Raw genomic sequence first — 22,701 nt, forward strand, 5'->3', positions numbered from 1 at the left:
CAAAACAAAACATTTTAGGGGCCGGGGATTTAGCTCAGTGGTTCTGCCACCTGCTTCACAAGTGTAATGTTCCGAGTTCGGTCCCTGGTAACCCCCCCACACACAGAAAAAGATGAATACAAAATAAATCACTGTTTATCTCCAACCCAGATGACTCTCTAATCTTTGCATGAGATAAATTAAAATAAAGTTTTTATAGATAAAAGAATTAAAACCCTGGATTTCAGCTGGGGTATAAATCTAGAATGTCCCACAATCAACACTAAGAGGTTGCTGAAGACTATCCAGGGACTCAGAGCATAGTTTTCTTTTCCTTGCTATGTAAGTCTCTCACCTGTGGCTGCAGCACCATTTTAAGTGGTACCGAAAGTCTCTGCCCTGGGCTCTGTCCTGGTCCCATTATCTGAGCCTGTTGCACAGAGGAGAGAGTCAATGGCTGGGTTGAAGGTGGCTGCTGGGGCTGTGGCTGCGTTGATGGAGGCTGTGGTACAATCTGGATTTTTTGCTGCGGCTGCTGCACCTGCAGCTGGATAGTTACTACTTTGGCAGGTTGCCCCTGGGCATTCTTGGCTTGAGTCAGGGCTGCCAGCTGGTTGCCCTGTAACACTATCTTGCCCGGTAGACTCCCTAGCACAACATGCCGATGTCCTTGGGGACCTCCAGACTGTGGCTGCTGGAGGACCAGCGTGATTCGTTTCGATTCACCCTAAGGCGAAGAAAGGAAATTGCAAGAGGGGTACATTAAAGAATGATACACCTTGACGTACTCACACCAGTTTTCTTCATCCTAGATTCAAAATATCTGAGGGTCAGAAACACTCATTCGCCTATCTTTCCTGATGTAATCATTCCTATACTTCCGTCCAGTGAGTATCAAACTTACTTTAAAACAATTTCTGGTGGAAGAATCATTGTCTTCAAGGCAGTTACTTCAGTTTTAGAAAACTATTAAAACAAGTTCTTATACTGAATTGCAATCTGCCTCCTGGCAAGTTCCACTTTTTTTTTTGAGACAAGGTCTCACTGTGCAGTTCAGGCTGGCCTTGAACTCATTATGTGGCCCAGGCTGGCCTCGAACTCTCAGTGATCTTCCTGCCTCAGCCTCCCAAGTGCTGAGACTACAAGCATGCACCACCACACCTGGCTCCACTTCTTTTTAACACTGCCCAGCACTCACTCCCAACTCTTCTGCCCCTTTATTTAACAGCCAGAGACTCCACTCTTTTAAAATACTTTTTACAGAATAGGTGCAGGAAGATCTTAATAATTTTCAAAGATGTTTCTTTGTTCCCATAGCATCCTATATTTTTCATAAAATACAGGATTGTGAACACAATGTGAATTCTTGCTGTCTTTCCCAGCAGACTGAGCTCTGTAAGGATATGAACTGTCTTATTTAGCACCAGTTGGGTGAAGTGTAAACATGTAGCAAGAGTTCAAAAGATATGTTCAAATTAGCTGCTTCTAACTAGCAAGTAAAAAGTACGTAGTAGTCAGCATTAACAAATAAAAAGCAAAGATGGAATTCAAACAGGCTTTCCCAGAGATTGCTGTCATGCATGCTCTCTCTCATACAACTGCCAGGCCCACTACCAAACCAAGCTTCACCTTCCCCTTTCACTCAAGTCACCTGGTTAGGTGTAGAGGTCAGTGTAACTGCAGGCTTCAGTGGGGGCCCTGTGGTCCCGGGGTTTCCAGCAGGAGCTGAACCCTTAACTGGCTGGAGGACCAGCTGTTTTACTGGTCGGCTGGGCTGGACAATGCGCTGAACAGCAGCCTGGTTGCCAGGGACCTTGGCGGCCAACACTGTATTACCGGAGACAATGGAAACACCTGGTCGAAGGGGCGTGCCAGTTAGCACTTTGGTAAAAGTGACTTTTCCACCATTGGCTGTACCAGCCACAAGGGGCTGAGCTGTGCTGGTGATACCTTGAGCCTGAATTTGTGCCACATGGGCACCAGTAACTGAGGAGCTTGGGGGGGCTTTAAGGATAACAATCTTAGGGGCTGACTGAGGTGCTTGCCCTCCAGCACTATTGGAGGAGACAGCTGTGGCAGAGACACCCATGAAAGGATTCCCTTGGCTCAGGATCTCCTGGCTCTTGGAGACCTGCAAAAGTCCCGATGTTGGCGTTGATGTCTGTAAGACAGGTTGGGCTGGCTGCTCCTGGCTGGCAGGCTGAGTGGTATAATCATGCAAGGTCAAAGATTCTGGAGCTGGAGCTGTGGATTCTTTGGGAAGTTCTGTGGGGGTTGTTTCCTCTGGTGGAGTAACCAGGTCACTTACTGAAGAACTCCCCACATCTCCACCTCCACCATCTTGGTTCATTTGATCCAAGGAGTCCAGAGAGCTTGGCAGTCCAAGGGCTTCCTCAATGGGATCTTGGGTGACCTGGTTAAAGCTGTCATCAGTCAGAGAATCCAGGCCAAATAAATTTGGGTCATCAAACAAATCCATGATGGGGTCTGCCATCTTGGGAAAATAATGGAGGGTATCTTCTCAAGGTTTAGGGAGGGAAGGGGAGGGGGGGTACTGGTTCTCCCCTCCCCTCCCCTATTAAGAAAAAAACGTACACAATGGACGAGGACTACTCTTCAAATAAAGAAGCAAGGAGTAAGTACATGTCAGATTGTCCTTGACCTTCATGGAGCAAGATGACTAGGTCTTCAGAGGAAGATGGTGCAATTCCTGTTGTGGAAACACAAATACAAATGAAAACTAAGCAAAGTTCGGGATCTCAGAGAAAATTTCTCCTACCACCCTTAATACCATACAGCATCAGAATAAGGACAAAAGGGAAATATGAGGAATTCTTGGGACAGACATACAGAAGAAAGAACACCTACATTTTTGCTTCAAAATGAAAACTAAATTAGAAAAAAAGAAATAAACCACCTTCTTTTTGGGCTCTTACACCTACACACTTTGAAGCTTCTGTCTGTCAAAACCATTCAGCTGTATCTGTCCAGTTCTTTTTATGATTCTCTTCTTAGGTAGAGACTAAGAATTTTAATATTCATTCACCTAATTTCAGTTAAAAACTGGAACTCAAAATTGTACCCACCAGAATTTCTACAGAAGGTAGATAAAGGTCCCTGGCTATATTGTAGTTTATAATTTTTCTTTGTATTTTAGATACTTTTACTTACTACTGGCAAAAATAATTATCTTTGACCAAACTTATAATACAGTTTCACTAAGCTTATAGTACAATTTTATTCAGGAAGTTTTGCAAACATTGTACCTACTAGTTAACATATTAATCTATACATGGCATTTTTGTTCTGATGTTGCCCTTAAGAAACCTTTCTCATATTTTAGAAGAAACCTCATAGTTAAGATCAAAAACTTCCTTGCAAAGGATTAGACATTTTGCTTTCAATTTATATTCTCAACTTCTCTTAAGCATTTCCTATACATATCTTACATTCTAGCCCAATTATTCTGAACAGTTGCCTTCCTGTGATTCCTACCTGTGTGACTTCACCTATTACACTGTAGCTTCTGTGTGGAACACATACCCTCACTCCAAACATCTCTTTCAGCTGAAATACTGCCCACCCTCAAAGCTCTTCTATTCCATAAAGTAAGCCCTGAACCAGGGCTGGGGATTTAGCTCAGTGCTTTTGCCACCGGCTGCGCAAGCGCAAGGACCCGAGTTAAATCCCTGGCATCAAAAAAAAAAAAAAAGTAAGTCCTGAACTTCTGTTCTTTTAACAATTGAGTGATCTGCATTGACCTAATCCCTTCACCTCATTTAAAAACATTTACATCTTATTTAATACTTGCATTAATATTTTAGTAAAACAACTTGACTTTGTCATGTACACTGAAGGTTCAAATAGCCCCTTCACACAAATTACAAAAAAACTGCCTGCTTCTCAAGATGCTTGTCTGCCATCTGCTAGAAAGCTGCCATAAATATATAAAAATTAATGATGATTATGAATATGTGCAATGTATACCCTGTACAACCCAGCACCATGGCCCAGATCCAAAGAGAATGGAAGGTCCTAGATCCTGGGGACTCTGTCTTATTTACCTGCACATGCCTGAGGAACCAGCAAGACATGGCATACACAGTAGCTATCCAAAAAAAGAGTTAAATGAATTCACATACTTGGTTGTATTATCTGGAATGAACCAATCACTTCTCATAGAAACTAAATGGTATTCCTTGATTCTGAGACAACAGAAAGCTTCCTCTTCTGAAAAACTGTCCCACAAATGGCTGAATATCTGTTAATAAAATCCATGTCAAGTTCATGAAAATACTGGAAAAAAGAACTATCAAAGACAAGAAATTATATCCAAGTCTGCAACTTGAGAGGCTAAGGCAGGAAAACCGCTGCGAGGGCCAGGGATTCAGCTCAGTGGTTTCGGTGCTTGCCTGCCTCGCAAGCCCAAGGTACAGAGCTCAATCCCCTGTACAAAAAAAAAAAAGGTAAGCAAGTCCCTCCCCTGGGGCTGGGGATGTAACTCATTGGCAGGTCACCTGCCTGGCAAGTGCAAGGTCCTGAGTTCGATCCCCAGTACCCGACCCCCCAAAAAAAAGGAAAGAAAGAAAAGGAAAACTGCTGTGAGTTTGAGACCAGCGTAGGCTCCATACTGAGTTCAAGGCCAGCTTGAACTACAGGGCAAGACTCTGTCTCAAAGAAAAGAAAAAAGTATACCACCACATAATTCGAACATATCAAGTATCTGTTCTTTGCATGTCAATGTTTGACAATATAGGAAAGCCTTGCTTGATAAGATCATTTCTCCTAACTTTTAAAAACCAGAGAGAAATTAGTCAAGCTGAGTGGAGTAGCCTATATTCCCAGCTACTTGGGAGCCTGAGGCAGGAGGATCACTGCTTGAGGCCAGCCCAGGTAACTTAACAAGGCCTTGTCTAACAATAAAACTAAAATGGGCTGGGATATAGCTCAGTGGTAGAATGCCCTGGGTTTGATCCCTAGTATGGCAAAACAAACAAAACTAAAAAACCAAAAGAAATTAATTTGTCAGAGGTATGATATAGACTTGACTAAGGGAGAATTTTCGATATAATCTGCAAACTATTTTTTCCCTTCTCTAAACCACCCTAAATATCCTTATGAGACAATATGGGTTAATATCCCAGAACCAACTCATCTGTAGGTGGAACATCAGTTAAAATTACAAAGTATCTCCACGAATGTTAAACAAAATCTTTCTAGCTTCAGTGATTATATACTTTTCAGTTCTTAAACAAGATCCCTATCACTTCCCACTCCTAACTAAACTATTCTATCAGCTCATTTCAGCTTCTCCTATCTAATACTTATCCCCAAATTAGTCAAAATGGTAATCATAAAAGGTATGGATGCTTCATTTAATGAAAATCTACCCAACAATTTTATACATTTCCTTAACACTATTATCAACCCTTTTTACTAGCTAAGTTCTACTTTATCTTTTATCTTCAGACAAGTTACACTAAATATCCAGAGTTAGGTATCATAAAAAACAACAGTGCAAGTTTCCAGTAACAAGTTTACACTGGTAACACTTTATAACATGCCCTTTCTCCCATGTGGTATTTTCACTTCCACAGTTCCTTGCTACTTATGCACCCTAATGTTCACAGCGTCCCCAGCCCCCAAAGGCCCAATCCCAGGCAGAAACCTCACTTTTTGATGAGAGAAACAAAGCTAATATTTTCTGTAATATTTCCTTAGCCCCATTTGGGTCAAGTATAAGCTTTCAAAGATGAATGAATTATCGTCATCTCTTCCTTCCCAACTTTTAGGTCAAACTTCTGCTTCTACTGGTTCAGTCTAGGCTCAACAATTCAAAAATTGCCACTGATTTAATGCCACAACACCATGTATCATTACTTTTCAGTCCTACCTCACCTTTACTCACCCAGTTAATCGTATACACGGTTTTGAATCCTAGTCTCCTTTCCTAGCTCCCCTTTAGAACTGTTCTTGATTTTTCATAAGATTAAACCTCCCCTCAACAAAATGCCAACAGTCTTCAACCCTCCTTCTTTCAATAACTGTGAGTCATCCTGGTTATATCCACATCTGGACTATTCTACAAAGCTTAAGTAGCTCACAAATTCTCTTCCCATGGTTCAAACCCTGGGAATATAAATAAGTAGATGTCAAGCAGGTTTCAAGGCAAAGCAACTGCCTAGATAACAGTCGTATCAGACTTTATCATTAAGAATGATAAGCCCCTGCTGCACAAGCACAAGGACCCAAGTTCAATCCCCAGTACCAAAAAAAAAAAGAATGATAAGCCAATCTTGGACCATTACTCAGAAGAAAAACACATGCATGTGCTCAAAAGGAGAATCAAAATTTAGTGGTTGCACTCAATCACTTTCCATAATTCCAAAATAAGGCCCAGACTCATGATAGAAATTTTGGTGGGTGGAAATAGAGAAGGAACATATGAGTGAGTTAAGGTTGAAATCCAAGATTTTCTATACTCTCCAAATAAGCCAGTTACTTCTAGAAAAGTAACAACTTTTTATCTCAATGTCCTTAAAGAGGCAACTACTCCTTCCCCTTGAAACATGTGTGACCTGATGTTCTTCTGCAGCTTTATCATCTTTAATATAGTTCTTGTATGGGGGGAGGCTCTAGAGTTCCAGTTTTCTTGTCCTTAATAACAACTCTCTATCTCATGTCTTTTAAGAGGCAACTATTCCTTCTCCTTGAAATATGTGTGAATAATTGGGACTCTAGAGTTCCAATTTTCTTGTGCTTGTTTTATATTTTGCCTTACCTTGCCCATTTCTGTAATAACTTGTCTATTCCATAATAAGCAATTTATATTAATTCTACTCTACACTACTCCATCTCAATCTCTTCATACCTTTCGACAAAGCAGTGTGATTCTTAATGGGGGGGATAAAGATACATCCCTTTAAAAGAGCTTATGGGGGACCAGGGATTTAGCTCAGTGGTTCCGCCGTCTGCCTGGAAAGCACAAGGTCCCAAGTTCGATGCCCGGTATCAAAAAAAAAAAGCTTATGGAAACTGAGGAGTGGGTTAACATACAGTTTTAAAATTTATACTCAACGTTATAGTTTTAAATTTTTCTTGGCCAGTGAGGATCTGTGAAAAATAAGATGGGGAGTAGGCGTTGAAGAAGAGAAACCATCATTCCTGGCTTGGAGAGGTTATAAGTATCTCTGAGATGGGATAAAATTTCTTATGATCTCTCAAAAGAGAAGCTTATCAGTTTGTTTTTGATGGCTAAGAAGACTGCAATACAGATTATTCCATTGTCTAATAGATAAAATTATATAAACTGCAACAGCATGCATTCTCCATTTGCAGATTTCTCTGTACTGCCCCATCCTCTGAAATAATGAACAGATGTCATACTGGGCAATACCAATTTTCTGTAATATGCACTTTTAGAAAGCATCACTCATGCACACTTAAATCTCTAGCTGCTCAAAGATTCAGAAAAGAATCAACTATTTTACTTCAAAGTACAAATCTCATTGTTAGAAACCACATCCTTTCAAAAGGATCAGCTGCATATAGACATAAACACGGGTTACTAAAACACAAAGGTGGGTAGAAGCAGCTTGATTTAAGTGAGAAATCCCTTGAAAATAATCAGGAGGGCTAAAATAAACATCACGAATATAATTCTAAAAGGGAAGAATTAAAAAATTGAAGCATGGAGTCATTTGTGAGACCCAGAGTTTCAAGTCTTATTTAGAAAAGGGAAATAAACACCTAAAATGACTAAGTTAGGGTCAACGAGAGAGCAGCATAGAGGGAGACACTATTTAAAAAATGGAGCTATTAAGTTGGAGCCACTCAGATTTCTTCAAAATAATCAAAATCTTAGGCCATTTTCTGTCTCCACCATTCTCCTTGCCAAATGTGTGTCTACTCTGTTTTTGTTTTCCAATTACAGAAGGTGAAAGCACTCGCTCTTCAATCAGGAGTATGGACATTTGGTGACATATAATATGGCTGGTAAAGTGAATCCTTTATAAAGAAGGAAAACAAAATAGGTAACTATGAAAGCAAAAAGCATATATTTTTAGGGGGTAAAGAATACACTCAGAAACTATGTACTCATGTAGGGAAAAGGAAGGGCCAGGTAAGGGAGCAAGGGGCTGATGGAGAAGAAAACGCGACAGGGGTGGGGGTGGGGGGAGCCGGGTACATTACCTGCTCATACTCCAGGGGTTGGTGCCAGTAAGGCCCATACTGCACAGGAAGGAGACTTCAGGAAACTGGCACCCCAAAAATGGAGATGAGATACATGCACCTGAAGCAGGGAGCTAGGGGGGGAGCCCTTCAGGGTGGGGATGGCCAAGACGGGAAGATGTGGGGGGGTGTGGATGCCCAGGGTAGGAGGAATGTTAGAACGGAAGCTTCAGGGTGAGGGGGTCCACAAGCCCGGGAGAAAAGGAGCTGTGCCTCACCCCAGTGGGAGAGAGAGGTGGCTTTACCTGCAGCAGCCGTGGGGGGCCGATTCGCCCCTCTCGCTGTCTCTCCAGCACCAGTTCCCCCTCCTCCTGCGCAACCTACCATGATGTGCCTGCCCGCCCCACATCCTCATTGGTTAAAGTCTACTGCCATTCACCGGAGGCGCAGATGAGGGAAGAGAGAAAGAGGTGGGACTTGAAGAAGCTCCTCTCCCCCTCTCCCTCAGGTTAGGTAGAGAGTGCACAGAGAGGCCTATCCGGTTTCTAGGGCCCAGGCGAAGCCTGCAGCTTGCTTGAAAAAAGGGGGCCTGGCCAGAGGAACGATCTCTTGGTGTGGGAAACCAGTCCTGCAGCTTAAATTTCCTTCCACTTACACTATATTCTGCACACCAAAGAATATAAACTCTGGAAGAAGGGTTCTGCACTATGCTAGCTCCGCCTACCCCTGGAACCCCTACCTTCTGGCAGCCCTGTCAATTCCTTTGCTGTGTTGTGACTGTATCTTATTCCATTACCCAGTGAAGGGTACCAAATCTTCCCTCCAGCATAGGAGCCAGTCCAGTTGCTGAAATATGGAGCATTTTACTGATAAAGATAAAGTACTCTTTCTGCCACAACCCATAAAAGTGGCTTGAATTCTTGACACTTCAACCCTTCAGCATCAGTACTGCTTTCTACAAAGTTATCCCTGGTGCCTGCTCATAATTCTTGGCCCTCTACTTACTTCCTACCCACCCCACCCCCACATACTCCCCATCGCCAGACTGGTCTCCCACCCTTACTTCTCTTGAAACAGACCGTTTGCCATATTGGTTGTGTTCACTTTGCAGTGCCACTTGAAACCTCTGTAATTCCCATGAGACCAGTTTAAACCCCGCCCCCAGCATGATGGTATGCAAGCTTAAACCCCCCCAAAGTAAAATTATAAAAACAGCTGCTTCCTTCCTGACAACTAGTTTTCCTCTGAAAATTAACTACCCTCAATAGTAAAATCTTATTTTCTATATAGGGCACACATAAACTGGAAAGATCAACTGGGTCTTAGATCTCCTATAGTTTTTTTTTTTGGTACCAGGGATCGAAGTCAGGTCCTTGCTCTTAGCAAGGCAAGCGACGGAACCACTGAGCTAAATCCCCGGCCCAGATCTCCTATAGTTAAAGACCCTGATGCTACCGTTAGGTATGCCAGGAACACACAATTACCACTACTGCAAGTAGCAAAGCTGTTTTCCCATTCACTCTGAAAAAACCTCAAAGGTAGGGCCGGAGATTTAGCTCAGTGGTGCCGCTGCCTGCCTTGGAAGCGCAAGGTCCTGAGTTAGATCCCCGGTACCAAAAAAGAAAAAAAAAATCCCTCAAAAGTATCTCTAAGGGCCGGGGATTTAGCTCAGTGGTTCTGGTGCCTGCCGCGCAAGCGCAAGGTTCCAAGTTCGATCCCCGGTACCAAAAAAAAAGTATCTCTAAAACCTCCTCCTGAAACTACTATCCACTCATTCACTAAGTTCCACTGAGTCTCTTGCAATGTATCACTGACAGGTTTTGGAGCTGGCATAGACTTTGGGTATGATAACAAGTCAACCATCTTGTATAGATGAGAAAACCGAGACTTAAAGAGAGTTGAATGATCTATGAAACTAAGTGGAAAAATCAGGATTCATATATGACTCCTATTCCGGCTGCTATTTCCTTTATTTATGCAGTTATTTGTGTAACAGGAAGTCCTCATAATTGATTTTTTTTTCTAATCCATTCTGCTACCAATTTCCTAAAACACAGTATGGCCAAATCAATGTCATGCTTAAAAACTTTAAAAGGTTCCCTGTTACTCAAGACAGGAATCCTAAGACCACATCTTGTCTTTCCAGTATCATTTTCCACTATTATCCTACATATACATCAACATACCAACCAAAAACTGACAACTTACCATTGCCATGTTTTTTCTCATCTAATACTGTTGCCTTCAAATTATATACCATCCTTTATTCATTTTCTTTTGCTCTATCAAAATTTTACTTAAGCTTTACATCAAATGTAGATCTTCATTATCTCAACACTTAGATACAGAAGTGATTAGAAGGCTGTTGTGAGAGTTCAAAAAGGAATTGCATAGTGGATATTTGATTTTTTTTTTTTTTTAGGTCTGCTCAATAACCAAAAGGCCACTTTCTGTACTGCAGGAATAACTAAAGGTAAGAATCTTCAGTGGGCAGCTGCATCTTATCTCTATCTGTGGAGCCAGGAAGGGAGGGTTTCAGTTCCCTCTTCCTCTTCTTAGCAGAGACATAATCTAGGCTAGCTTAAGTGGACATCCTGCTGTCCAAAGACCTAAGATCAAACAGTTAGACAACATTTGGCAATGGCAGACACAAGTTCACCTGCAGCACTGACTATACACTGTTCAGGGTCATGACCCTGCTCTTCTCTGTGACCATACCTTTCTTGGTTTCAGATCACTGCCTTTAGAAAATGTTCTAACATTCCATTCATCTTGAAGGCTACAATATCCTTTCAATAAATTCCCTTTCTGTTGTAAGTTAGCCAAAAGATGATCTCAGTTGTGTGCAATCAGGAATCCTAAAAAGATTATTAAGGCCTGAATTATAGGAATATGGTCCAAAACACAATGACAGGACGGAAGAGATAGGGCCTAGAAACACTTAGGAAATAAGAATCAGTAGAACCTGGAGTTGAGAAGGAAAGATGAGTTCAGCTATACTGATGCAAGCTGTGCATGCATGTTAAGCAGTGACATTTGATAATAGGTTGGCTGTATAAGTCTAACAGTCTGATATGGTGAAAGATTTAGAGTTAACAGCACTTAAACAGTAAGCATAAGTGTGGAGATTATCCAGGGAATGTGAAAAAAGGATCAAGTATAAGAAAAGAAAAACTAGGGGCCGGGGATTTAGCTCAGCAGCACCATGCCTGACTTGCAAGCAAAGGTCCTGAGTTCGATCCCTGGTACCGAAAAAAAAAAGGAAAAAGAAAAACTGCATAAATACTATTGAGAGACAATTAAGAATGTTGGTGTCTGTGAAGAACTAGAGAACCCATGTCCATTTCAAAGAAAGTAGCTGCTGAATTATATCATAATGCATGTCATATAGAAACACACATCCAAGGTTGAGAGAACTTGATTTTTTTAAAAAGCTAGAAATTTAGATTTGTATGTAAAAACTTCTAGGTTTTAAGTATAGACAGTTAATTTAAAAAGACTTTTAAGCACTATGCAGGCTAAACAAAACACTTAGATGGAGACCTAAGTGTTTGCAATTTTTTGTGGAGCAAGAAAAGCTGAGGAGCCCAGGAGGACATCAGACTTAAGGATCAGAATGAACTATGTTGACTTCAGCAGGTAAAGAAGGAAGAGCAATGTCACAAAAGCAAAGATAATAGATTTGCAAAGGGACTAGTGATCTATTATAGCAAAGCAATACATGTCCAGGAATAAAGGAACTTTAAAATGTCTACTGCATGTAATTGAAAGCCTCTCTGATACCTACTTTCCACTGTAAAATTAAAAGTAATCTATCCATGTGAGCGACTGTAGTATTTTGTTTAGTACTCTTTTAGGATAATTACCTTCTACTTTGTATTTTACTTATATTTGCACATATAAAATATAAAGAGCTTTGAATTCCTAGGCACTTAAGTTCAAATTTCTGTCCCATCAAGTAAATTAACCTTTTCTGAGTCTAGTGCATTCCTCTCTTTAAATGGGTAACAGCACTGAATTACAGGGCTATTTTTGAGAATTAAAGCAACACCTAGCACATTATGACATGTAAGTACTATGACCTAGGACAGTGGTGGCAAACCTATGGCACAAGTGCCACAGTGGGCTGTTTGTACATTGAAAGCTATAAAAGGTTCACCATCAATGACCTAGGAGGTACTCAGCAAATGCTGCTGAACAGACAATTGGGGGGGTGGGGATTTTTGCTTTTGCCAATGTCTGTACCAGCCTTGGAGGGGATCAATACCCAGATACATAACTTAATCTCAGAAGGCTAATCCTCCTGAGGCTGCGTGGGCACTCTAGTTCTCCCTCCCTCTAGTAAACTTAAGGTAAACAGGGAGAGCTACAGTATACATTCTAAAGTCTGAAGATTATGTTCAATAAACTGGCTACAATCAGCCTCAACCTCCTACAGATGTCTATGTCACTAGTATATAAACTTTAGAGTGATGAGAGGCCTAAGATTTCCAGGGACTCAAGGAGGGGTCGTAAAGTGCAGAAAAACGACTCCTGCTATCATATCAAACACTTTCCCACGGCTTCAAGAACACCACACTTTTTAGGTTTTCCTTCTGTCTCTCAGGCCATTTCTCCTTTACTACTCTTCTTGAACTATTGCATTATCATTTTACTCCTTAGCCTTTTCTTTTTATATTTTTTTTCTCAAGGATGTCTACTTCAAATACAAAGTCTCAATTATGATTCCTCTCTTCTTTAATAAATTATCTACATGCTTATATCTCTCATTTTTATCTTTGGGGAAAACATCACCAGAACTTCTGGGTCCACCCCCCACCCCCCATCCCCGTTTCCCCCATCCTCTTTCCACCTCTACACTTGCACACACACAGAGGTGATCATCCTCACGCCTCTTCTCCAGTCAGGGCTGCAAAGACCAGAAACTTTTCCTTACCAACCATTATCCAATATTTTTATAACCTGTTTAGCTTCTAAATATCCATCTTCTTTTGCCTCTATTGCCTTTTTTTTGCTACATCCTCACCCACAAGCCCCCCTTTAAATTTTTTATTTCAAGACAAGGTCTCACTAAGTCACTAAATTGCCCAGGCAAGGTTTCAATTTGTGATCCTCCTGCTTCAGCCTCCCAGAATGCTGGGATTACAGGTATGTGCCACTACCTCCTAGCTCCAACATCCTCCTAACTGGTTCTTCCACATTTTGCCTTTTTTGTTGTTGTTGTTCCAATGCTGAGGGTCAAACCCAGGGACCCAGGGCCTTGTGTATGAGCAACCATTGAGCTAAACTCTATCCCCTAGTTTTCTTTTCTTTTTTTTCCTCAGTATGTGGGATCAAACTCATTATGTTTTACTTGCAAGGCAGGCGTGGTGCCACTGAACTAAATTCCTGGCCCTTAACCTCTAGTTTTCTTAACACCCCCCAAATAAGCACCTTAAGTGACAGATAAATAATTTGCCCAACATTCTACATGTAGTAGAAATGTGGTGCCAGATTCAAATTTAGACAGTGTAGCTTCAGAAGTTACATTCTACTGGGCCAGAGATTTAGCTAAGTGGTTCCGCCACCTGCCTGGCAAGCGCAAGGTCCCAAGTTTGATCCCCAGTACCAAAAAAAAAAAAAAAAAAGAAAAAAAGAAGTTATATTCTAACCACCCTACTATACTATGTCCTAGGTTACATGCCCCTATTATAAATTCTCTCTTAATAGTACTTCTTTGTAGCAGAGATTGAATAGCTGATTATATAATTAATTGCTTGATGTTCCTTCTCCATTACAATGCAAGTTCCCAAGGGCAAAGACAGTGTCTGACTTGTTCAGGTGGCAATGGGCATTCGATGTACTTTTGTTCAGTAAATGCATTGAACTTCCAACACAGGTGTGTGGAGTGAAGCTGGAGAGGTTAATGGGGAGGTTTATGAGCAAAGGCATGGCTGCCCATACACAGAAAGGAATTTTCTGTAGTGTAAGTCACTATTGAAAATAAAAGTGAAATTTTAGTTATTCTCTTTAGGCTTGGGATCATTTACGGCTCAGTGGTGATCAATTTAAAGCTGTGGCAGGAGGCAAATAAATGACATTATACCCTGATGATTTAAAAATAGGGCATGGATTCATCTTTTTAAGTCAACCCCATTGTAAAGTTTCTTCCCCTCAGTGAAACCTTGGAGTTTTGGCCTAAATCTGAAGACAGAAAAGAAGAGCATAATTTTTAAGGATCACTGCCCTCAGGTGAAGTTAGACTGAATATGAAAAAATTCTTTTTTCGCTGGTTCATGGTCACTAAAGTGAAAATAATATTCTGGGTTCTCCATGAGGAAGATCTAACCTGACTAATAACCTGACTCCACGCTACACTTTTGGGCCTTCAACCTAAATAAGAACATACATAATTTGGCCCTCTATTCTCATACATGTATCAGTGCGCATAAGCCAATAATACATACATTTGTTCAGCCTAAGGGAAAAATATAAATACCAATTCCACTAGAGACTATGCGGGATTGTTTTCACTGCAACAATTTTTGTTAAAAAGTACGTGTGTGTGTACACAATGTAAAACATGATTATTGTCAGACTTGTGCCTCTAGGCACAAAAACTGATCCCAGTGACAGGATTAATGAAAATTTAGTGAGCTAAATTGACTTGCAGGGAGTGGTTAAAAAATAGTTACATGCAAGACCTACCAAGCGTTTTCCCTCTGTAGAGCTTAAAGTATTTCACATAATCTTCAAAATAACTAATAAAAGAAACAAATTATTATTATTTCTTCTTTTAATAGAGGTACAAAGACAAAAGAAATTTTACTTCTCAAGGTTCTACTGTTACTAAATGCCTACCTATCTAGCACTGTGGCCAAAGACAGTTCTCCCACAGGGGTCAGCACTGAAACTTTAACTGGGGAGACAAGATAACAAATGGGGCTTTGAAGTCAGACACATCAGAGTCCTACTTTTAATTAACTTACCTAAGTCTTATTTTTTTCTCTTCTGTAAAATAGAGCTTATATCTCGTACATTTCAGAGTAATTCTAAAGATTAAAAGGTAATATAAAAATGCTTGGTACATAATAGGTAAATAAAAAAGAATTTATTATTTCCCATCCAACATTTTAAAACTACCTCACAGCCGAGTATGGTAGTATACATCTATAATCCTAGTACTGGGGCTGTGGCAGGAGGATTGCAAGTATCAGCTGACCAACTTAGTAAGACTCTATGTCTCAAAATAAGTAAAACGGTGTTGGGGATGCAGCTCAGTATGAAGGCCCTGGGTTCAACCCTGTGTACCAGAAACAGTACCCCATTAAAGGTTTGTCTCAAAAACATAATTTCTTTTCAGAGACTTAGCAGAGTGGATCTGCTAAGTAGAAGGGTGGCATGGTGAAATATATGTACATAAAACTATCACTATTAGAGTAACAGGACTGAGGCCCGGGGATATAGCTCAGTGGTGCCATGCTTGCCCAGCAAGCTCAATATCCTGAGTTCAACCCCTGGTATGTATAAGTAAATAAATAAATAGATAGATAGATAAATAAATAACAGGACTGGCTGGGTGCAGTGGCATATTCCTGTAATCCCAGCACTCAGGAGGCTGAGGCAGGAGGACTGCTGCAAATTTGAGGCCAGCCTGGGCTACACAGTGAGTTCAAGGCCACCCTGAACTACATAGGCAAGACCCTGTCTCAAAAAACAAAACAAAACAAAAAACAGGACTGCTGGGCAGGATGAAAGGACTCCAGTACTATCATACTAGAAAAGCAGTACAACGCTCTAACCTCCTAGCCACAGAATCAACTTCAACAAGCACTGCAGATGGCTAGGGCAACAGCCCAGGTAATTCAACTAATAATGTCTATGTTGGTAGGAATACTCCAGTTGTCCTTTTCATAAGCGCTCTATTTACTTCCCAAAGCCTGCCTAGTTTTCCAACTGGCAAGGCTATTCCTGGGTAGTTCTCATGTCCAGACCCTACTGCCCTAGCTTCTGACTCCTGTGACTTTTTAAGGAGAGTTGTGAAAGGAAATGACCAAAACCTATAAGTATTTAAGACCCTCATGAAAAAAGGTTCCCAAAACGAGCTATCAGAAGAACAAGCAAAACCACTGCCTTTAAAAAAATTCATATGCAAATAAAGGAAGAGCTTACTGTTGTGCCCAACTCCCAGGAAGGAATTAAAATTTTAAAACAAAACAAACAAAAAGAAGAAGTACTCAGAAGAATAAAACATTGAAAGTTGTTTTCTTGCAGTTTGGTAGTCTGAGTTAAATTAAAAAATCTAGGACAGACTTTTCACTCGGGCAGTTTATTTAGGTAGATATGTACCTGATAAAATAATGATCCAGAAACATTCTGTTGAATTGGGCTCAAGTTGGCAGATAAAACTATGGAAATCACTGATTTTTTCTAGGACCAACCATCCTTCTTGGCCTTTGGGCTAAGATCGAGTGTGGTATCGTCAAGAACCAACCAAAAAGAAGGTCTCATACTGCTAATGGGGCAGTGTTTTCTGATAGCCATGGCAGAAGGGACACTCTCCAAATATGTTTGTGGTGCATGCTCAAAATGTGTAATGGAAGAATAGAAAGAAAGCAGGGCCAGGGATTCAGCTCAGTGGCACCGTGCCTGCTTCCCAAGAGCAAGGTCCTGAGTTCGATCCCCAGGTAACAAAAAAAAAAAAAGCCCGTTGTCAGACAGAAATTAGGAAATTCCAAAGGTTTCTAAAATGACCACAAGAGATTTGAGAAATGCTTACAAGTTTTACAACTCTGGAGCACCTTTCCTCTCAAGTGAAATTAAGAATTCAGTTACTGGGGCCAAACATGTTGCCTATTAGTTGAATGTGTACTTAGCATGCTCAAAGCCCTGCATTTAATCCCCAGCACACAGAAAAAAAAAAGAGGAAAGGGAAGGAGGAGAAAAAAGAAGAGGAGGAGGAGGAAGAATAAGAATTCAGTACTATATAATCTCTCACAAAAAGTTACCTACAGCCTTGTAACACACACTTAAGATAGAAGTGTTATTATGGACTAATTTCTAGAATACTAGGTCATTAGCATGCTATTTAATTATCTTTTAAAAATGAAATAAAGTCAGAAAACAAATAAAATAAAACTGTACACAATAAATTTCTCTGGGTAGCTGGGTGTGGTGGTGAATGGCTGTAATACCAGTACTCTGGAGGCTGAGGCAGGAGGATCACTGCAAGTTTAAGGCCAGCCTGGGCTAAACAGTGAATTCAAGGCCAGCCTAAACCACAAAGCTAGACTTTGTCTCAAAAAAAAGCAAAGCAGGGCCAGGATGTACCTCAATGACACTGTCTCCCTGGCACATGCAGGGTCCTGAGTTCTATTCTCAGCACCACACACAAAAAAAAGCAAAAATAAAAGTTTCTCCAGAGACATATAGAGGAAATAAAATCAGAGATGTCTCATTCTTTCAACAACAAAGTCAAGCCTTTATTAGTAATTGTGCATGATAGTACATAATTGTTCTGGGAACTCTTTTCAAAATGAACTAGTGAAAATACACACTGATAATCTGAATTTGAAGAGAGTAGAATTTTTTCCAGGTTCCCTACACTTTTCCACTACTTAGAATACATTTCAGGGTCCATTCCTGCTGGAGACAAATATAAAGCAATTATCTATGCCAAGCTAATTTTTACCTATGCTTACTGGATTTCCAATTATCATATAACACAATTAGTTGACAGAAATGAACTGGGTTTTCTGGTGTTGTTTTGTTTGCAGTACTGGATACTGAACCTAGAGCCTCTGCACAGAACGACATCCCCAACCTTTTTTTTTTTTCTTCAAATTTTTAAATTTTGAGACAGGGTCATCCTACATAACTAAATTGCCCAGGCTGGGCTCAAACTTGTGATCCTATTACCTCCACCTTTCAAATTGCTGAAATTACAGGTGTGCACAACCACACCCAGCTACGGTTTTATTTTTCATTGAAATGTCTTCTGCTCCAATCTGGAGGCAAGATTATTTTTGTTTTGTTGTTTTATTTTGTTTTTTGGTACCGGGAATAGAATTCAGGACCTTGTGCTTCCAAGGCAGGCCACCTAGCCACTGAGCTAAATCCTCAGCAATGTTTTGTTTTGTTTTTTGAGACTGGGTCTTGCTATGTAGCCCAGGCTGGCCTCCAACTCAGGCCTGCCTCAGACTTGCCCAGCTGGCAAGATGTTTTAAAATTGACCATTTTGTTACAACTCAAGGCAGTGAAAGACAGAAAATAATAGGGCTGAGGACTTAGCTCAGTGGTTCTGCCGCCTCCCTCGCAAGCACAAGGTCCTGAGTTCAATCCCCAGTACCAAAAAAAAGAAAATAATAGGTAATAAAAAGACACAAAAAAAGTTACCTACAGAATAGCTTAATCAGAAACTTCAGTGATTAGTATACTCTGTAGCTTAAATTTAAAACAGTAACTACAAGGAAGTAGACTTATTTCACAATACAAAAACAATGTAAATTTTAAAAGCACCGTGAAATAGAAAACACAAAAAAGACCTAAATTATGACTTTATAAACATACAGAGATTAAGGGAGAAAAATGCTACTTAGGGGAAAGTTTAGAAATGAAGTAGTTAAATAAACTTTTAGGCAACAGAAAACTGCACATACAACAGTTCTGTTATATAAAAACACAACTTTTCGGGCCGAGGATTTAGCTCAGTGGTGCTGCTGCCTGCCTTGCAAGCGCAAGGTCCTGAGTTCAATCCTCGGTACCGCTAAAAAAAACCAGCAGGGGAATATAAAGAGTTAAACTGAGTGACAAGAAATACAATAATTTATCAATGAGTCAAATGCTAAAAGTAAAATAACAGTAAATACCAGGGTGGTCACAGTAGAGGAAGGATAGGTCACACAAAGATCTTCCTGGTCGAGAACTTGCTCAAATGTAAGGACAGAAGTCCAGTGACTTCTAGGGGTGAGGGTGGAGTCCAAGAGAAATGTTTGTCTTCAACTTTTCTCCCAGGCATTAGGCTCAATGTAAGCTCAGAAGATAGTTTAACTCTTCCAAGGCTGTGAGCAAACAACATTACTAAAGCATTTAGCAATCATCTGAATGTGACTGTCCTTCCATAGATGAGAACATTAAATCTCTTTTGCTGGGCATGGTGGTGCACACTTGTAATTCCAACAATCATCTGTAATCACAGCACTTGTTTTGTTTTGCTTTGTTTTTTTTGGTACCGGCATTGAACTTGGGACCTTTCGCTTTCGAGGCAGGTGCCAGAATCACTGAGCTAAATTCCCATCCCTGTAATCATAACACTTGTGAGGCTGAGATGCAAGGACTGCAGTGAGTTCAAGGCCAGCAGAGCTACACAGTGACCTCAGGGCAGCCTGAACTACGTAGACCCTTTTTCAAAAAGAAACAGCGGCCTGCCTCACAAGTGCAAGGTCCTGAGTTCGATCTCTGGTACCAAAAAACCAAACAACAACAACAAAAACAAACCCTCATTCTTTCAGTAAACAAGCAATTTTGGCATCCACAAATTAATCTTAAGTGGTAGTACTGCTTTGAAAAACTCACCCTTTTCAAAGGATATGTGGACAATGGTTTATTTTAAAGACTGCCTTCACCATCCTCCACGACCTACCAGAAACTTAACCTTTCACTTGAAATATCCATTCTTTCCTGATACAATGTTTGTGTTTCCAGGTGATTCACAAACAGCTCAAGAGATACATTGTCTATTCATATCTAGCTTAAGTTTGGTCAATCTGAGAACTGACCAAACCAAAAGACCAGATACAAAGGAGAGATCAAGCAGGGAAGGTATGATCTATGCAAGTACAAATCCCTTATACTCCTTTAGCATTTCGTTTTAAACCTTTCCCCAAGGCACCTCTTCTGCTGTCTCTTCACACCAGTGCCTACCCTCTATCTGGCCTATGTACTTTGCCTGGCCCCACAGGCCCACCGCCACGCCACTCTTGCAAAAAAAGGTCTTCTTAAATGGAAAATTGTGTTTTTCTTATCATAAGCTTTTTAAGGGTTGGAATAATTCCAAAATAACTGAAAAAATAAAATTTCCACTTTTAGCCTTATGAAATTGACCGCGACTTGTTCTGGAACCAACTGAATAGTCATACAAAATAAATTCGTATCAGAAGACCTCAGCTAATTATCAGACAGCACTATCCAAGTCACAAATTCACTTTTAATTTCTCTTGTGCCTCACACTAACCATAAACCAGGTCAGAGAATCTCTGAGTTGACAAATTCAGAATATGCAGATCAGTGATCTGTGATGTTGATGCGATGGTAAGATGCAGCAGACGCTGATACTGCAGCTCCCACGGCTCTGTCTGAGGCGTTGTTCCACTGTCTATTCTTCCTAAGAAAAAGGCGTAAAGTTCTAAATCTTTGACTTCTAGCGCACTGCGATCACTATTTGTAGAGACTGCTCTACTATATACCTCTTCAGTGGAGACCTTAATTTAATTACTTCAGGACCGTATCTTAAAAAGAAGCTGCTGCATTTGCACAGCTCCTGCAATGGCAGGGAAATTCCCTGCGACGCTAGAGACAGGTAAATTAAAAAACTGCATTCGCTACAAGGCGCGCGGAGGGGGGGGTGAGAGGAGGAGGGTTAACTCTCTTAGTTTACATAATGCAACCAAAACCCAGCGAGCTCTGCAGACCTGTCAAGGGACATGCGATGTAAGGATAGAGCTCTCGTCCCACTATCTCCAAATACACGCCAATAGCCTGTTCTTCACTCCCAGATGATCCACAGAATACCATCAAGAATAGCAATCGGCATACGCTCGCCCTATGCTTTCCTACCCACTTTTATCACTAAAACACAAAAAAAGAGAAAGAAAAATATCCAAACCTCCCACTTCTGAGTCCAAAGTATGGAGTAACCAAACGGAGCCGGGGAGTTTTTCCTTCTCGGAAGGGGGAAGGAGAACGAGGCGCTGTCTCAAATGTACACCACGCCCAGGAAAGCAATGACAAGCTCTAAAAAGTCCACAGTGGTCCCAGCAGCCCGCCCACGGCCGGGCCCCGCTCGGACCCCGCAGCTCGGCAGCCGCCCTCTCCCCCGGCCTCTCACAAAGGAGAATGGTTCAGTCCGGAGCATCACCCAGCACCTGATCCCCACGCCGGGGGACGCGGAGGGGGTGCGAGCGAGGAGAGGAGGCTGAGTTCTGAGATCACCCCAAGAGCCTGATCTTTAGTAAAGTCTCCTGCACCGGCACCAAGGAGCAGGCGTGAGCGGGAAGCCTACCTGAACAAGTCCTGTGCTTCCTTCCCAGCCAGCATTTCAACTCACCCTCTCGGAGAACAAGGCGCCTTCCGGCGGAGCATGACCAGCCCTCGCCTCAACCTACCTTGCTAGTAGTCCGTTCGCTCTACGGCCCGCCCACCTTCGCCCCTACCAGCCAATCGCAGGGCCGAAGCCGGCCCCTTCCAATGTGTTAGTGTGAGCGCCATCCAGGAAGTCTCTTGAGGGTGGAAGGTCCTAAAGGGCTGGGAAGGGTCCTTAGGCGACCACGGATATGCCCGATTGAAAATAGAATCTGGCGGCAGCCGCCGCTGACAACTCAGTTCGCAGGTGGGTGGGCCTCTCGGCATCTTTATTTGGCCCCCGCCGTCGGGGGCGCTCTTCGCAGAAATAACACTTAAGTTACCTGTGCCTGGGAAGCCATCTTGGATCGGCCGGCGCTTTGCGGTCGGGGAGGGGAAGAAGGGCTTGAAGGATCTGAAGCCCGTTTTGACGCTCTGTCCGACTGGTTAGGTCTCAGGTCCCTCAGCAACACATTCCCTTATGCAGAGTCATGCTGACCCTCAGTCACGATGAGAAAATCTGGAAAAATGCTGAATGGGGTTAGAGGCAAACACCACCACCACCTTCTTAACTGCAGGAGTGATGAGATTTTATAAAATCAAACAAGCATAAACCAATCAAATGAGAGTAGGTGTTACTAGTTTCCAGAATAATTCTTTCTAAACACCTTACAGAGGAGCAACACAGGTTATATATCTATCCTAGACGGTTCTAATCTTTACACTTCACTTGCAAAGTTTCCAGTGTTCTGATTTTGGCAACTTGGAAATAACAAACTTGAAGGGAGAACTTTTTTTTTTCTTTTGCGGTACTGGGAATTGAACCCAGGGCCTTCGCATTGAGCTACATCCTCAGGCCACTTTTAATTTTCTGAGACAAGATCTAAGTCTAAATTGCTCAAGCTGGGCTCAAAATTGAGATCCACCTGTTTGAGCCTCCCCGCGTGCTGGGATTACAGGTAGTGACACCATACCCAGCTTCATTTTTAAAGGCATACAATTCATCAGTAGATCCAAACTATTCGTGAATACATGTGGTACAAACTGTAAAAGACAAGAGAAATTACATGTAAGGAGGACCATTAGGGGGCAACCATAAACACACACAAAAACAGTGCCCAAGTCATTTTAACTGAATTTAAGCGGAAATACTTTTCATTATAGGTGAAAGTGCATTCAATAAAAGGTTTCCTGTATTTCCTAATCTCAATCTCTATTACATTTTGCTTTTTT

General features: G+C 41.5%; 1 protein-coding gene across 7 annotated transcripts in view; it reads right to left on the reverse strand.

Moving 5' to 3' along the window:
- Chd8 (chromodomain helicase DNA binding protein 8) overlaps positions 1–22,701 on the reverse strand; it is a 64,085-nt gene extending 41,384 nt beyond the window's left edge. For 3 of the 7 annotated variants that reach the window (XM_021244558.2, XM_013065683.3, XM_013065682.3), the window contains exons 1-3: positions 21,410–21,539; positions 1,631–2,689; positions 335–706 (exon numbers count right to left, since the gene is read on the reverse strand). In XM_021244558.2, coding sequence (XP_021100217.1) covers positions 335–706; positions 1,631–2,473 — 1,215 coding nt within the window. In that variant the 5' untranslated portion in view covers positions 2,474–2,689; positions 21,410–21,539. Of the gene's footprint in view, positions 1–334; positions 707–1,630; positions 2,690–8,456; positions 8,564–21,013; positions 21,344–21,409; positions 21,540–21,812 lie in introns of those variants that run through there. The other 4 variants (XM_021244555.2, XM_021244557.2, XM_087197142.1 and 1 more) reach the window with 4 other exon arrangements.

This window comes from Heterocephalus glaber, unplaced genomic scaffold, assembly GCF_053883595.1.
Source record: "Heterocephalus glaber isolate CG9 unplaced genomic scaffold, H.glaber_assembly_v1.0 deba00001662, whole genome shotgun sequence".
Classification (NCBI taxonomy): domain Eukaryota; kingdom Metazoa; phylum Chordata; class Mammalia; order Rodentia; family Bathyergidae; genus Heterocephalus; species Heterocephalus glaber.